The following is a 17,551-nucleotide window of genomic DNA, read 5'->3' as shown; positions in this document are numbered from 1 at the left end:
GCATGTGTGCTTGCTGCAGTAATTGTGAAAACAAAGTTTTGAAAATCTGTTTCCAAGTACTGTACCCCAAAAGTTAGGCTGCACATTTTTTGGATCCCTGAACTGTTCAGTCTCATTTATCTCAATTTCTTACACTGAATTGGGAAGAGAGGAGTGAGAGAAAAAGAATGGGTGGCTCAATGTGTTGGCAGGATGGCTGACCTGAAGGTTGGGTTGCTGACCTGAAGGTTGCCAGTTCGAATGCGGGGAGCTCCCCATAAGGGACATGAGAGAAGCCTCCCACAGAATAGCAAAACATCAAACATCCAGGCGTCCCCTGGGCAACGTCCTTGCAGACAGCTAATTCTCTCACACTGGAAGTGACTTGCGGTTTCTCAAGTTGCTCCTGACACACACACACAAAAGAATCTGTTGCTTTACTTACTATACTGCAAATTGTTGGTTGTGATGCCACCAACTGTTTGCTCAGATGGGGCATTTGTACTTTTTTCTTCCACGATACGTAGCTGTTTCTCTGGCCTGGCCCACCTCAGAGTCCTGCTCTCCCAGTCTCCCTTTGCTCCCCCATGCTGTGCTTTCTCCATTGGGTGACTTCATACACATAAAGTGGTTGATATAGGCCAGAGTGAGAATTATGTGTTTGTTTGATTATAGTTTTTCAGCATAAAGAATGGTGAAGAACACTGGCAGATGCATTTTAGCAACACCTGAGGGAACCACATGATTGTCATCTCTGTTGAATGTTTTCTAAATATCTCTGCATCTTCTTTATCTTGAATGAATTTACAGTTGTGTGCTGCATGACTACATTTTTAGATATTCCAGCGATGGGAACTGGTTTAAGACTGAGGAAGAAATTTGGTTTAGTTGAAATCATTAGTAACTTATACAGAAAAGTGTATTCAAAATCAGAACAAATCAGACTGTTTGATTTTCTTTTGCAGGTTCACTTAGATATGTTGCACCAGAAGTGATAAAGGGAAACGACTTCTCCACAGCCAGTGATCTGTGGTCGTTGGGCTGTTTACTATATGAAATGTTTTCAGGTATCATGATGCCTAGTATTATTTCACTCTAAGAAAAATAAATGGTGTAAGAAGTTTTAGAAGTTTTATGCTGGAAATCCTGAAAATCATCTTTTAAATAGACACATTGCAAATGTTGTAGCAAACAAACATTTTAAAATTACTGTTTTGGAGTTAACTCAAGTGTAGCTGAATTTCTCCCCAACTATTCATTACATTTGTAGGAAGACCACCTTTTTTCTCTGAAAACGATACCGAATTAACAGAAAAGATTTTAAATGAAGATCCTTTTCCACCTGTACAGCAAGGTATGTTTTGAAGGATGAACAGTTCAGTTGTGCCTTGTTAAAAATAATATAAACAATCTGAACTGGAAGAACAATATATATGGCTCTTCTCACTTGCCATTGTAGGTCAGCTGTCTATCTATAAATGTGTGCTAATTCTGTTTGATCTCTGCTTATTAATAAATCTGAGAGCTGTATCAGAATGATAGAAAATAAACTTACTTCCATCCTAGTAACAGGGTTTCTGAGCGTTCTTTCTCATAATGCATGGAAAAAAGAAAATACCAGAAGGGATTTCCGTACAGGCAGTCCCTGAGTTACAAACATGCAGCTTACAAATGACTCATAGTTAAGAATGGGGTTGAGACACTAGGAAGTGAGAGAAATTTCCTCGGAAGGGAAATTAATTCCTGAAAGAGTTATCATGGGGAAAAGGTGCCTCAACTGAAGTTGTATCACCAATTCTGTTTCCACAACAAGCCATTTTTTTCAAAATCTAATTCTCAAAAGGACAGAAGGTAAGGTGAAGTCTTCTTAACGTGGGCACAGACAGCAAAACACACACCATAGGGTTTTTAGCCCTTCCCTATGTGATCCAAAGATTATATATACACATACACATATACATACACAGTAGAGTCTCACTTATCCAACATAAATGGACCAGCAGAATGTTGGATAAGCGAAAATGTTGGATAATAAGGAGGGATTAAGGAACAGCCTATTAAATGTCAAATTACATTATGATTTTACAAATTAAGCACCAAAACATCATGTTTTACAACAAATCAACAGAAAAAGCAGTTCAATACACAGTAATATTATGTAGTACTGTAATTATTGTATTTATAAATTTAGCATCAAAACATCACAATGTATTGAAAACATTGACTACAAAAATAATGACTAGTAAGCAATTAACTACAAATAAAGATAGAATTGCATAAAATGAACTTACAGTAACAACATTGTTGGAAGTTAAATCTGTAAAAAGTTCAGTCCTTGCTGCTTGATCTGTTGGATAATCCAGAATGTTGGATAAGCGAAGGTTGGATAATTGAGACTCTACTGTATGCACACACACAGAGTAGAGTTTCACTTATCCAACATAAATGGGCCGGCAGAACGTTGGATAAGAAAAAATGTTGGATAAGGAGGGATTAAGGAAAGCCTATTAAACGTCAAATTACGTTATGATTTTACAAATTAAGCACCAAAACATCATGTTTTACAACAAGTCTGCCACTTGTTTGGGAGCATGGCTGCATTTGTGTTGTTGGGCGTGTTGGCCTGCTGCGCGTTGCTGCCTAGAGAAACAGGGTGGGAGGCAAACTATGTTGGATAATATAGAACGTTAGATAAGCGAAGGTTGAATAAGCGAAACTCTATATATGGCTGCAGTTATACTTAAAAAATGGACCTATTCCAACTTACAAGCAAATTCAATTTAAGAACAAATCTACAGAACACATCTTGTTCGTAACTTGGGGACTGCCTGTAGTTGCTTTTCCACAACTGTCAGCACAGTTACCTCAAATCTATGCGTTACTGCTTTAAGAAGATAACACAGTTTAATAGTGTGTTATTTGTTTTAGAATATGATATTTATTGGAATTATATTTATTTCTAAACATATGTGGTGTGGTTATCTTACAGGATCAGCAATTTCAAAACCATCTTCTGACTTTCTTAACTTGCTTGTCTCTTTGCTTCAGAAGGATCCCCAGAAGAGGTAAATTGATGATTTGATGGTGTGGCAACGTATATTTTTCAAATAACCAGTAGTTTGTAGTATTTATATAGCAATCTTATACTTTTTCTCATTTTCCTATGTTTAAAGATTGAACTGGACAGAACTGTTGCAGCATCCTTTCTGGCAACATGCTTTTGTTCAGATTTCCAAAGAATCGATCTTGGGAAAAGACACCAACTCCAGGTATATTAGTCACATTTAGTTTTAGATTTTGAACATCACTGTATAACAAATATATTATAGCATTATCTTTCATGAGACAGAGCCAATTTCATCACATGCATTCATTGTTGACACTTTTAGCTTTAAGGTGCTAAGGGAACACCTTGTTTTGTTTCTGCAAGGAACTAATATGTTACTCATCTTCACCTTAGGCTGCAGTTTTCCTTGTATAGACCAAGTTTTCCTGTGACTAACTACCATGTGGCATTACTTTAGAAAAGCAGGAAAAATTGCCTCAGGAACCATTAAGCTATATGGCTTTTATGTTCTGCAGCCATTCTTTTGAACTGTTATCACTTGCAATGATCCCATATTCTCCCATTATGCAGCTTACTCTACTTAAAATCATTGGAAGTAAATCAGCTAACATAGCCTGGGTCCAACCTTCTTGTGCATCACTGTAACATTAAGCATCCCCACAATATTAAATTTTGACCAGTTGCAAAAAATCAATGTTAATTTTATTATTATTCTATAAATAGCAAGTTAGTCCTGAAGTTAGTTTTCCAAAATGGTTTCAGTATTGTCAAGTTCTTAGCTTATAAACGATAACTCTAATTTCTGTTTGATATGTAGACAGATATCTTGATTATTTGTGCCACAGGCATCCCTATTAATTGTTCTCTCAAGTTATTTTTCCAATCATGGTTTTGACCAAAACTTTGAACTGACTAATAAAAGCTGCATTAACTTCAAAGTGAATTTGTTTTTCTTTAGTTTGAACAAGAGTGGAAATGCTGGGTTGTTTGTATGTGCAAAGTCTGAGGATGAGTTGGAGAGTGAAAAAACACCAGATGCTCTCAATCTAAGAACATCAAACAAACAGCTGAACAGATCTTTCAAGCTGGGTGAGGTTACAGTTTCATCTTACAAATTACTCTTACATGAAATTGAATAAAATTAATACTTGGAATATTACTTTCTCATAGTTCAGGTTGGTAAATAAAGTATATTTTATTTGACAGAAAGGCCAGAGGAATTACGCCCTAAAAGTGCTGTTGATGGTGACTCAAATGAATCTATTTTCCTTCTCAGGTATGAATAAAGAAGTTTCAAACTCTTTGAAGATGTTTGTGGAACTCAATTTTTTTTTGAAGTAGGACAGGTGATTTATTTTGTAAATCTTTAGTGAGAGTGAGAAGAACCAACTTTCTTGTGGGATCTGCAGACTACATTTATATCAAAAATATTATCTATTAGAAGACTGAAATTCTTAGTAGTGTAAGTGTGACTATTTTGTGCGAATGCCTATTTCAGAGAATCAGAATTCCAGAACCCTAGTGATAGAGTTGGCCACGGCTAGCATAGCGGGTTAACCACCAGCTACAAAAGATCTTGCCAACTGGAAGGTTCACAGTTTAAGCTGCAGGCAGTGTGAGCTCCCGCCATCAGCCTAGCTTCTGCCTACCTTGCAATTTGAAAACAGCAAGGTACCACTCTAGCGGGGAGGTAAAAGGTACCCCTGAAAAACATACTGGCAATTTGGTCAGCAGGCTTCTCGGTATGGAAAAATTGAACAACAGCACCTCCCCATAGCCGAGTCGAGAACTGCCTCCAGATGCTGGGAATGAAAGAGGGAACTCTGCCTCTGTTTATGTATTGTTTGTCTCTGTCAATTGTATAATGACATTGAATGTTTGGCATATATATGTACTTGTAATCCGCTCTGAGTCCCCTCAGGGAGATAGAGTGAATTATAAATAAAGTATGTTATTATCATTAGATAAATATTTACGAGTTAACAAGTATAAAAAAGTAGAGAGAGCCCCATCCTAGGGAAATCCAGTCTCAATTGATTTATTTTCTGAATGATAATTGAGCGGAGAGCTCAAATTACAGGAAAAATATGTATTAATTAACATTGACATTTCTATTTCATGTATCTATTATTTTTAGTTCCCGTCCTACACCTAGGACTAGCAACGCAGTAGAAATAAGCTGTGCCACAGCCATTGCATCTTCAAATTCACTACAGAGAACTTCTCCATGTCCTTCTGTAAAGGTGAGTGCAGGCAAAATGAAGAAAGAGTCTGGATATGGTTTTGTGTAGCTATTTTATTAAAGCAAGTAAAGTTTAGAGCTGTCAGTTCCAGATAGGAAAAATGACCAAACCAAAATAAAGTGAAAAGAATGAGGATAAAGATGTCCTTATATTTGAATGCAGTTGGGAACTTCTGGTAAGACTCATTTTGATAGAGTAAAATATGCAGAAGCTTAAATAGAAAAATCAACATTGCTAAAAACTATGAAACAAAAGTACAACCTGTGGTCTATTTTTATATAAAGCAGGGGTTTTCTGACTCAAAGTTTCAAGGAAGAATGTGAAAAAAGCTTCATAGAAGTCAAAACTGTTTGGAAGATTGTGTGGAAACATAGCTCCTGTGTTCACAATGTACTTTACAATTCATAAAAGTAAAATATTTTATTTGTTTGCGATTTGGCAAAAGTAAAGTCTTTTACTTGTTAGTTGCTGTGAATTATTTTTCTGTTGTGTTCATTATATATTAAATATAGAGGATAATGTTTATTGTAATGTTTACTTATATTCTAGGATAAAAACAGACTCTACAGTGCACAAGATATGGAGTCCAAAGTAAAAGAGCTTATCTACACAGAGTCTGATCTTATTGTGACTCCAATTATTGACAATCCAAAGGTATTGCAGAACATTCTTGATACCTTTCCAAATATGTTCAGAATTGTGCAGTATGTTTTGCCATTTCTACACTTCATTGATACATCTTTTATTCTTATACTTCCACCTAGTGTCCACACCAGGGTTTTTTTTTGTAGCTTTATATAAAAGTGTTATACTACAAGATAGGACCATTTCACTAGTAGATCTCATAGTACGCTTTTGGACTTTGTAGCAAGTTCTTCTTGGGTATGTTGATGTTTTCATGGTTTGCTCTACATACTCCATGAAATCCACTGAATGTCTTGAGACATCAAACTAAATGTCATGCATTCCGTTTTATTTGTGGAACATATTTGAAATTTTCTTCACATTAGAACTATGAGGCAGAATAGTCAGGGAGAGTGATTTTCTTGCAATTTGAATTCAGGTGCTAGAATACTTAAGTGTTGTACAAATGATAACAAGAAGTTGAAGTCTTTCTTTTGTACTTTATTGTTTGCTAAGAAAGTGTACAGTACTCATTATAAGTAATAGGTACTGTTTACCTGGCAACAATCAGAGTTTCAATATTTTGTCATTAAGATGACATTATTAATAGTCATTATGCCCATGTTACCAAGAAATAAAGAATTTTTGCATAATTAAGAAAGCTTTGACTTTGAGTTTCTCAAAGAGCAACTCCCCATCCTACATAAAAAGTTACTCCAAGATCTAGGAAAAATTCCAAAATCATGTTATAATATGGCATGGTAGAGAAACCTGCAAAGAAAGCTGTTAACGTGCCTAAAAGTGTGTATTTGGATCTCGTGTTGCATATAAACATTGATGGATGTCTTCAGCAGTATCTGCAAGTATATTATAGAGAACTGTTAAAATTCAATGATTTAAGTATCTTTAAAAACAAGAATGCTAGTGCAAGTATTTGTGTTGCTACTTACATGCAGTTTAGTTTTTAAAAAATCTAAATAGCTACTTCAGTTCTGTAGTATAAAGACAGAAAATGAGTCTAACATTTAAGAGGGTGGAATTCTTATGATTTGGAGAATGTGGAGTTTGTTATACTTCTAAGTCAAAGTCAATCTTATTCAAAGATTTTATACCAGTTAGTAATTTGAATTAATTTTATAGTTTCACATATCATTGGATGATTATGATAGAAAATATTTTGTTCCATAATGGTTATTGGTTTATATATTGGGGAGGTGGTAATCGGTTATATCAAATATTTGATTTTAACTATGTTTTAACTTCTGTATTGTATGCTTTATATGTTGTAAGCTGCCTTGGGTCCACTTGCAGAGAAGGGTGGGGTAAAATACCTTAAATGAATAAATTACATATTAGCTATATATTTTTACCTTGGTCTGTGAAATAGTTTCCTCAGTTCAATCCATTCGTTTTTCCTCTCAGATACTGAAGCAAGTAGCAATGAGATTTGACACGAAACATTTGCATATACCAGCACATTCAGGTAAAGAATTTTTTTGCAAATTAATTGCTGCTTAGAACTTAGAAGTTGTTTTCTAGACTGATTTTTTAAAAATAATTTTTGTTTATTAAGATATTTTTACTGAAGGATGCAGCCTGAGATATGTTTATAAAAATCCCGTTGCTCTGTGCGCTCAATGTAATGCATAATTTTCTGAGCAAGATTTGTTTTGGTTTGCGTCCTTGAAACTGGAATTGCCAACTATAATAGCAAATTATGAAATGAAGTTTTCAATTTAGCCAATATAAAATTTCCCATTGGTTCCTTTGAGTAGGAAGGTACACCTAAGCACAGATTTTGTACTTGATCTTATAAACTATAATGTACAATTATACATTGTAATTGTACTGAAAACTGTAATTGACATTATTATACTAATTACCCTTTCTTAATAATTTTAGCTTTAGCTCATTCTGGGGTTTATATTTTCTAACAGGTGATAACTTCCTCTGTCCTGTTTATGTTTACATATTAAAACGACGTATATAGGCCTGGGATTAGATTTGTGCACATATCCAAATGTTGTTGGACTGCAGTGTCCAGGAATAGCAACCAGAATAAACAAATAAACAAATAATAAATAAATAAACTATTTATATCCTGCTCTATCTCCCCGTGAGGACTCAGAACGGTTGAAACACACTGAATCAGTAGAATTAAGATAATTTGTTGACTTACCCAGTTTCAGATGGATCCATGAATCTTTTCTAGTTGGAACTAACAATTTGTTTGGGCCTCATAGTGTAGTATTTAACACTGAGTTGAGCCAAGGATAAGCCAATGGATGTAATTTTAAATCTATTAATTGAAACAGAATGTTGTTTTACTATTTAAATGCATATTGCCTGATAAGATTTTGGTACACCTTAACAAACATATTTCAGTATCACAATGGAAAGTACAATCATAGAGTATTTTCATGAAACTATTCTTGATTTATTTTTCTATGTAGCTGAGAAACTATTGATGCAAAAAGAAGACGAATGGAATGACTTCTTACAACAAGTGCATCAGCTGATTGATTCCCAAGAAAAGACTACAGGAGCAGCCAGAGTTAAACTGAATTTACTTTGCTATTTCTGCACAGTTGCTGGCAATAAAGAAGTAGCAACCAGACTAATTAGCACACAGCTGGTGAGTTTTACAGTTTGTCAAAATCATAAAGGTAGGTACTACCAGGAATGTGAAAAATCAGCTACTTCTTGCATTTCAAGAAACCAAGGCTGCAATTTTGTGGATACTGATTTTTAACTAATCCCTGTTAAGCACAATGGAACTTTCTAATAAACATAGTGGCATAATCCTAGAGAATTATGGGGTCTCCCACCTCTTGTCAGTGCTAAGCAACATTTACAAGGTCTTTTGATGACCTTCATTTTCTTCCTTTTCTCAGTTACAGCAACTGCTGAAGGAGAGCGGAAGACAGGCACAATACAGTTTAGTGCTGTCACCATAATCAAACATTTCATTTAGGAATTCTTTGTCACAAAAGGAGCATCTCTAGATCCATTCCATTCTGGTTTCAGCCCTTGTTATGTAACAGACAGCTTTGATTGCCTTGGTGGATAACCTATGCAGGGACCTGGACTGATAAAATATATCCCTGTTGGTTCCCTTGGACCTCTTCACAGCTGTTGATACTGTTGCTGATGATGATATCTTTCTGAGTCACCTCTCTGGGATGAGGCTTGGAGGCACTGTTCTACAGTGACTTCCTTCTATTAGAGCAGTGGTTCTCAACCTGTGGGTCCCCAGGTGTTTTGGCCTACAACTCCCAGAAATCCCAGTCAGTTTACCAGCTGTTAGGATTTTTGGGAATTGAAGGCCAAAACAGATTGAGAACCACTATATTAGATGATTCTTACTTAACTCCTTTGTCATAGGCCTATGGAGTTCCTCAGAGTGTTCAGACTTGTTCCTCATGCTATTTATGTTAATGTGGGATTTGTGTATTGGTAGTGTTTAAATGAAATTTGTGTCTTGCCTGTATTGCATACTGATTGCATCATCCAGAGTGTGCTATAGTCTGGAAAGAGTTATTTACTAAGAAGCTGTGATGTCCTTGATGTGTGGCTGGAACTGGGGAGTGTCCAGACACAAGTGTTTGTGCATTGCTGATTGCATCAGATCTGTTCAATACTGTTTTGAGTTGAGTCGAGTGCTGTCTGCTGAGTGCTGTGTCCATTGTCTGCAAGGTTGATGATAAAACCTTTACAAACAGTAATAGACAATTTGGAATTAAGCTTCTTCCAAAGCTATAAATCATCGCTTATTTTTATATATACTAATGAATCCAATCTGCAGACAGTTTCTTTGATTCGAGTATAACGGCCAACATTACCAGTTCAGGGCATTGCCCTCCAGTTTGGCATGGTGCTGATAATGGCTTTTCTTAATCAAAATCAAGTATTCCTGTATCCTTGCTTGGATGACATTTTGAAAAAGGAAAGCAGAAGCAGATCTCAAGTTGACCATACAGTGTTAGAATAAAATAGTAGAGTTGGAAGAGACCTCATGGGCCATCCAGTCCAACCCCCTGCCAAGAAGCAGGAAATCGCATTCATAGCGCCCCCGACAGATGGCCATCCAGCCTCTGTTTAAAAGCCTCCAAAGAAGGAGCCTCCACCACAGTCCGGGGAAGAGAGTTCCACTGCCGAACAGCCCTCACAGTGAGGAAGTTCTTCCTGATGTTCAGGTGGAATCTCCTTTCCTGTAGTTTGAAGCCATTGTTCCGTGTCCTAGTCTGCAGGGCAGCAGAAAATAAGCTTGCTCTCTCCTCCCTATGACTTCCCTTCACGTATTTGTACATGGCTATCATGTCTCCTCTCAGCCTTCTCTTCTGCAGGCTAAACATGCCCAGTTCTTTAAGCCTGTCCTCATAGGGCTTGTTCTCCAGACCTTTGATCATTTTAGTTGCCCTCCTCTGGACGCTTTCCAGCTTGTCAACATCTCCCTTCAACTGTGGTGCCCAGAATTGGACGCAGTATTCCAGGTGTGGTCTGACCAAGGCAGAATAGAGGGGGAGCATGACTTCCCTGGATCTAGATGCTATTCCCCTATTGATGCAGGCCAGAATCCCGTTGGCTTTCTTAGCAGCCGCATCACATTGCTGGCTCATGTTTAACTTGTTGTCCACAAGGACTCCAAGGTCTTTTTCACATGTACTGCTGTCAAGCCAGGTGTCCCCCATTCTGTATCTTTGCATTCCATTTTTTCTGCCAAAGTGAAGTATCTTGCATTTGTCCCTGTTAAACTTCATTTTGTTGGAAAGACACGGATCTTGGTGAATTACAAAAGGAGCCACCTAGAAGTGACAAGAACCTTGAGACACCTGGGAGCCCAAACTGATACCATAAAACATTGTATCTTTACACTCAGAAGAGGAAAATAGATACAAGTTGATATCACATCTAGTTCAGTTAAGACCAGGAGATGTGATGCACTTGGAAAGAGTGCTAGGTGTATTGATGTCAACAATACAGCTAATTCAGTTCAACTGATGTGTGAGATTCCAAATGAGAACTCTATGAGAACTCTGCAAATTTTCTTCAGACCATGTCAATTGGCAATAATAGAAAATGTTACTGATCATACCACACTGTTCAGTTAGATCTGTAGTAATGCCTATAGGACAACTGAATCTTTTTCATTCCTCAGGAGATGTTAGTTGTGACAACAAATGCTACTCTTTACAGATGGGGTGAAATGGGAAGATCAAGTGGATAAAACTGTTTAGTTCACGGTAGCAAGGCACAGGGAAGGGAATGCTAGACTTTACAATGGGGAGGCTTATAAATCAAGGATGTACCTTATGCAAGGAATACTAAAATACCAATTTTAGCACCCAAAAAATGGGTGTGTGGATATTATACAATGACAGCTATTATGGGATGAAATATGGTAGTTAACCCATGCATAATAGTAGATTGCTCCTTCAGCTGCACTAGAATGACCATTTATAGTACATATCAATCTTTTATTTTCTTCAGTTCCTTGGACCATTGCAAATAAAACTATAACACTAAATGGTAGTTTTTTATTTCCTAACAATTCATTGTGAATAACTCAATTTATTAGTCTATGTTCTTAAATTCTAGTTCCCTGCATTATTACAACAGTTGCGAGTAGCTTCAAACTGGGACATGTAAGTATCATGGAATCACTGTTCGGATTCAGTACCATGGCTTAATCCTGTTTCCCCACAAGTTCTTTCTAACACACTTTGGAGCCTCTATGCATATTATGGGTCAGTGTAGTATCTTACAGGACATACTCAGCTGAGGCAAAATTTACCATTGGTGTATAGCAGTCTGGGCATATTGCATTTTGAGCTTTCACTTGTTGTCTACTCTTATATAAAGCAGAAGTAAGATCCTCCCAGCAATAACTCCACAGTTCCACGTTACTATAACGGATTGTCTTTTGGGGTTGCTCCAGAAAGAGTTCAGTTATTTGCTGCTAAATCATGGATTAAGAAAAATTGTAGGCCTTTTGACAATATGCCCACTAATTATTGGTTTCTCTGTGGGTCTGTCAGCTTTTTCATATTTCTTTAGCTTTCTTGTAAACAGAACTTCCCAGTCCCAAACAAGAAACATTATTCTGTTAGGGTATCCCTTCACTGCTGGCCTCCCTGCATTAGACTCAAAAGGCAAGATCATGTCTGTTTTTAAGTGGCTTCTCTGAATTTAGAAAAAGTTATAAATATCATATCAGTGCCTATGAACTGGTTCCTAAGATCTACTGTGAAAGAATAAAGTAGACAGCAGTAGCAGCTCAAATACCCAAGACCTGTTGAGATTAAGGAAAGAGTATCATTGAGTGAAATGCACTCTGTGGGGATCTAATATGTCTGGAATACTCACTCAAAACACCATTTCTATTATTTTATTGTTAAAAGTACTTAGGTATTGTGTGAGAGACAGACAGACAGACAGTGTATATATATATAGATATTTTAAGAACCATTTTCTTATATTCTTATATTGATATATGAGTATATTTTGATACACATATTTGTTGACACTTCTGGTTTTGAAAAAAGGCACCATTTTAACTTGAAATGTGATGGGGGAACAGCAGAAAACATTGCCTCTATTACATCCCCTAGGACCAGGTAGTGCAAGTGAGCATTTTCCTTTTAAAATAATTGGGATGGTTGAGGATGGGGGATCCTCAACCATCTGATAGTTCTCCCCCCATTTCCATGCTTGAGAATTACTGAAATAAGAATTCTGACCTGCAGATCATTGGACAAAGAGTTGTTTCATGTTGCTTTGGAGGACTCCAAAGCCATCATAACAGAGGAATTGGAATAATTATAATACAAAATAAATAATTTTCAGTTCTGTAGCTGTAGTAATTTTCTGTTATATTTTCTTCTCTAATAATTTCTATTCAAAAAACAAAAGAAAAACTATATAGTTATTCCAAAATAATAGAACATACAAACAAGTTTTGTATATGACTTAAAAACTCAAAATCTACATTTAACCTATTACAACTACAAACACTACAACTAAGTACCTATTAAAAACAAAACACATAAACAAACATATGTGCACAAAACACAACACTAACAGAATTAAAAGAAGATGAAATACTAATATACTGTTTCCTCTTCTAATTAAAAAAACAAAACAAAACAATAATTGAGGTTTTTTGTTGTATTGTAAGAAAACATTTGGATAACTTTTCTCTCCATCTCTTCTGATTTTTACCTCTTAGTATTAATATTATAAATGACCAAGGAGCAGGGCAATTTTGAGAAGGTAGATGGAAGAGCAGGAAGTGATTAAGTACAATCCCCACCAAGACACACAATCATATATGCTGGGGTTAGGGGCACAGGACTCCCATGAAAGTGGAAAAACTTTGGATAAAAACTCCCCACTATTTTTGTTTACCTGACAGAATGCCTCCCAAAGAACTCTAGTTCCGCCAGCATGACTCTGTCGTCAACTTCCAAAAGAATCTTTCGGAAGGACCTATAAATGCCTAAAGAAGTGCTCTCTTTAGAAATCTATATAGTTATCTTCTGCTGTAAGTTGACAGCAGAAAGCACATATTAATCAAATTGAATCAACAAAAGTGGATAATCAAATCCACAAAAGTGAAATTTGCGAATATGGAGGGCCTACTAGAGCCACTGGTAGCCCTCTGGGAAGAATACACTATAGATAGCAAGTCTTCACAGTAAATCATATTAGTTGTTTGCTAACAATGATTGTCTATCCAATTCTGTTATTTCAGTGGTTCTCAACCTATAGGCCCCCAGATATTTTGGCCTTCAACTTCCAGAAATCCTAACAGCTGGTAAACTGGCTGGGATTTCTGGGAGTTGTAGGCCAAAACACCTGGGGATCCACAGGCTGAGAACCACTGTGGTGTTTAGTAAATAATGGCAACACCAAGTTTCTGAATAAAACATGAGTCTTCCCATGATGTCCTTTTTCTGTCGTTCATATCAGTCCATGTGAATGACACAAAAACTGTCATCATGAGAAGACTATGTTTAGCTCATTACTTTTTAAAAAATGTAATAGTATAATGTAGTGTAATGATGTTATGCTTATTTGATGCTAGTGATGTTATCTGGAGTTTATAATTACTTTTAATTTAGTTTTTATGTCAACCAGTTTATATAACATGAGCTTTGTAATAGTTTCTAAACTTGCTGATTTGTGATTTTCATAAAGTTTATAAATTTAATTTCAGACGTGCCAAAGCTGCCCGAGTCATTGGCTTGCTTGCATTGCATACAGCTGAACTTAAAGAGAATGTTCCAGTTGTAGAGGTAATATTTCATTTTAATACAGTGGGATATAAGATGTGAGTTAACTTCACAGAGAAATAGAGTAGAGCCTTGCTTATCCAACCTTTGCTCATCCAAAGTTCTGTATTATCCAACGCATTCTGCCTCCCGCCCAGATCCACATTTGTTTTTCTAGGCAGCAACATGCAGCAGGCCAACATGCCCAACAACAACATAAGTGCAGCCACATTCCCAAACAAGTGGCAGACTTGTTATAAAACATGATGTTTTGGTACTTCTAAATTTCTAAAATAATCTTGTAATTTGACATTTAATAGGCTTTTCCTTAATACCTCCTTATTATCCAACATTTTTGCTTATCCAACGTTCTGCCGGCCCATTTATGTTGGATAAGTGAGACTACTTTAATGGTTTCAATTTTAAGAGTGACCTAAAAGGTGAAAGCTAAATAACTGTGATTAATTATTTGTTATCCCATTCCCTTGAAAATTCAGGGTTGTGTTTTTGTTATCTCCTCATAAAAGAGATGGTCACTGGGCAAGATCATTTGGTGAGCTTTGAGGATTTGAACATTGCAGTCAAAGTCCAACTGTCTGCCACATGCCTTCCATTTTGTTTCTGACTTATGGCAATGTCAACCTATCACAGGATGTTCTTGGCAGAATTTGTTCAGAGAGAGGGTAAGGTGCCCAAGGTTGCCCAATGGGTTTCCATGGCTGAGTGGGAATTTAAACCCATCTTTCTCAGTGTCCGATTCCAACACTCCAATCACTACAACATGCCAGCACTCTATGTAACCTTCTACTATGCAAAATTTTGTTAAAATGCATTTCTTAGGCAAAGGGGGGACTGGAATGCCTTGGTTAAGAAAATATTTAAGAGGATTAAATGTAAAATATATTTTAAAATGATGCCGTCTTCTCAATATCCCTTAAATAAACTGCAAAAAAAAAAAAAAAGGAACAGCACACCATTTTGAGGAATGTTTAGAAGAAAATTGCATTTGGGAATACCGGTATTTAGTGAAAACTTATCTTTAGTTAGCAGTGCACTGTAATAAAGATTACAGTATATAAGATGGTATCAATCCCTGCAAATAAGTTCGTATTGTGTTCCTCTGCTTTTTGTTCTTGGTTCAGCCACCTGAAAGTAGTCTTTTCCGTGTGTGAGTATAATGCTTCTCAAGTGCTTTAAAGATGACAAAGAAATGGAGATGGTGAACTGAACGTCCTAATGCTCTCAGAATGTAGTTGATTAAATGCAGTATAAACTTTACACTATTGTTTTTGTTGTTTTAAGGACTACATTGATAACATCTTTTAATGGTTGATTACCATTTCGGCGGCATATTTGATGGGCATACCTTTAGATATTGCAAGAAAAAAATTACTCTGCTTCATGTATTCATCTTTAAAATCAGTTTCCCTTTTTAGATAACTGGTTAAATAGTGGCAGCATAGATCTGTGGTTGCTGAGCATATTGTGTGTGTGTGTGTATGTGTGTGTGTATATGCTTCTCTTGAAGGAGATTTTAGGCCATAAGAATGCACAATATTTTCAGTCATGTTTAAGTGATCTTTTAAGTGACCTTTAAACAAGGTTTAAAGTGATCTTTAGGTTTTAAGGCAGTTAGGAAGAGATGCTGATGTCTTCTTTTAGCAGAAGGAATTGCACATGGACAGCAGCAGATGAGGATGAATGGACCATACAAATTATTCCCAAGGTCTTATCATTTCTGTTATTGTCTCAGTTAAATAATTGGCTAGCAAATAGATTAGTAATTGATAGGCTGTTATTCCACATAATCTGTACAGATCGGTGTTGTATTTTTCTACAAACCTCCGCTAGAGGTCACTTATACATCAAGATTAAATACAGGAGAAAGATCTTGACCAGTATAGGCCTTAATAAAATTCAACAATTACTGTGTTAATACAATTAGAAGTAGCTCTGTTTACCCCATATTCTCTGGTTGACATAATTGTATATTTTTCCAAACAATTTTATATCACTTTAATTGCAATGAGATTGTGATAGGTCATATTTATCTGTTTATTAATTAAATGAAAGGTTTGGAAATGTTGATTGAGATCACACACCATCCCCGGATTTTATCCCTAGTATAGGAGCAATGCTTCCAGAGGACTGTGGGACAGGAATAATTATACAAGGCATTGTATGAGCCTTGAGTTTGTCTTTATTATCCTTTCATTTCTTTCTGTAAAAATGAGTGTGAGTACTTGAGGAGCACTTTCCATGCTGCATTCCTCGTTTGCTATTATATTTTTTGTTGTCATTATTGTTACAGGCAGTCACTCTCTTAACAGAATTGATCAGAGAGAACTTCAGGAACAGTAAACTAAAACAGTGCCTTTTACCTACTCTTGGGGAGTTGATTTATCTTGTGGCCTGTCAGGTAAGATAAACAGTTCTTTGCAAGACTCATTCCATGTGGCAACCCTAAACAATTCTTAGGGTCTTACAATCCTTAGATGCCATAGCTCATAAGAAAGAGCAATGTGTACTTATTTTAAGGTATATGGTCTGTCATTAAATCTCGCTTGCAGATTTCAAAGTTTAGGATTAATCCAATGTGTTAATCCAAATTAAAGTAGATTTATGAAACGTGTAATTGTTTTTGTGTGGCTGTGTGACTGTGTGACCTTGTGTGACTGTGGAGCAGAACAAACAACTCCGCATATGTATGCTTGCTCCTCATGTACAGAGGAGGAATTGTTTAAAACTACGGACAATGTGGTCTCTGTTGCCTACTTTTGGTCTAAAACTATTTAGCTGCTTATAATTCCTTTATTTTATCAATTTCAAACTTATGTATTATGCAATGTTTTTGACACGAAATAAATAAAAGTTGTTTTTGTGAAGAAATTCTCAAAGCAACGATCTGTCAGTAGCGGAAGTGTGCAACTGTTATCTGTCAGTAATATCAGATGGGATTTGACCACCAATTGTCACTATCACTATCAGTGAGGTGTCGTTGTGGCAATCTGAAAATTAATGTCAAATGGCATAACTGGAAAATTGGAAGAGATCTCACCAACCATCTAGAGCAGGGGTCCCCAAACTTTTTAAACAGGGGGCCAGTTCACGATCCTTCGGACCATTGGAGGGCCGGACTATAGTTGGCCACCAAGCAATAATAATAATAAAGAGGGTTGGAAGAGACCCTTTGGGCCATTGAGTTCAACCCCTTTCTGCCTTTGTGCACCAAAAGCACAAGCAAAGCACCCCTGACAGATGGCTTCCCAGCCTCAATGTTAATAATAATAATAACAACAACAGTAATAAAGAGGTTTGGAAGAGACCCCTTGGGCCACTTAGTCCAACCCTCTTCTGCCCTTGTG

The 17,551-nt window shown here is 36.4% G+C and overlaps 1 protein-coding gene across 6 annotated transcripts in view; it reads left to right on the top strand.

Moving 5' to 3' along the window:
* ulk4 (unc-51 like kinase 4) overlaps positions 1 to 17,551 on the top strand; it is a 266,746-nt gene that overhangs the window by 15,741 nt on the left and 233,454 nt on the right. For all 6 annotated transcript variants that reach the window (XM_062984172.1, XM_062984171.1, XM_062984173.1 and 3 more), the window contains 13 exons: positions 945 to 1,046; positions 1,250 to 1,333; positions 2,969 to 3,044; positions 3,153 to 3,248; positions 4,005 to 4,135; positions 4,253 to 4,322; positions 5,184 to 5,289; positions 5,839 to 5,943; positions 7,336 to 7,396; positions 8,367 to 8,548; positions 11,512 to 11,558; positions 14,132 to 14,210; positions 16,498 to 16,605. In XM_062984172.1, the coding sequence (XP_062840242.1) occupies positions 945 to 1,046; positions 1,250 to 1,333; positions 2,969 to 3,044; positions 3,153 to 3,248; positions 4,005 to 4,135; positions 4,253 to 4,322; positions 5,184 to 5,289; positions 5,839 to 5,943; positions 7,336 to 7,396; positions 8,367 to 8,548; positions 11,512 to 11,558; positions 14,132 to 14,210; positions 16,498 to 16,605 (1,247 nt within the window). The remainder of the gene's footprint in view (positions 1 to 944; positions 1,047 to 1,249; positions 1,334 to 2,968; positions 3,045 to 3,152; positions 3,249 to 4,004; positions 4,136 to 4,252; positions 4,323 to 5,183; positions 5,290 to 5,838; positions 5,944 to 7,335; positions 7,397 to 8,366; positions 8,549 to 11,511; positions 11,559 to 14,131; positions 14,211 to 16,497; positions 16,606 to 17,551) is intronic.

The sequence above is a fragment of the Anolis carolinensis genome, chromosome 6, assembly GCF_035594765.1.
Source record: "Anolis carolinensis isolate JA03-04 chromosome 6, rAnoCar3.1.pri, whole genome shotgun sequence".
Lineage (NCBI taxonomy): Eukaryota > Metazoa > Chordata > Lepidosauria > Squamata > Dactyloidae > Anolis > Anolis carolinensis.
The sequence above is the reverse complement of the archived record's forward strand: the minus strand, read 5'-3'. Positions and strand labels throughout refer to the sequence as shown.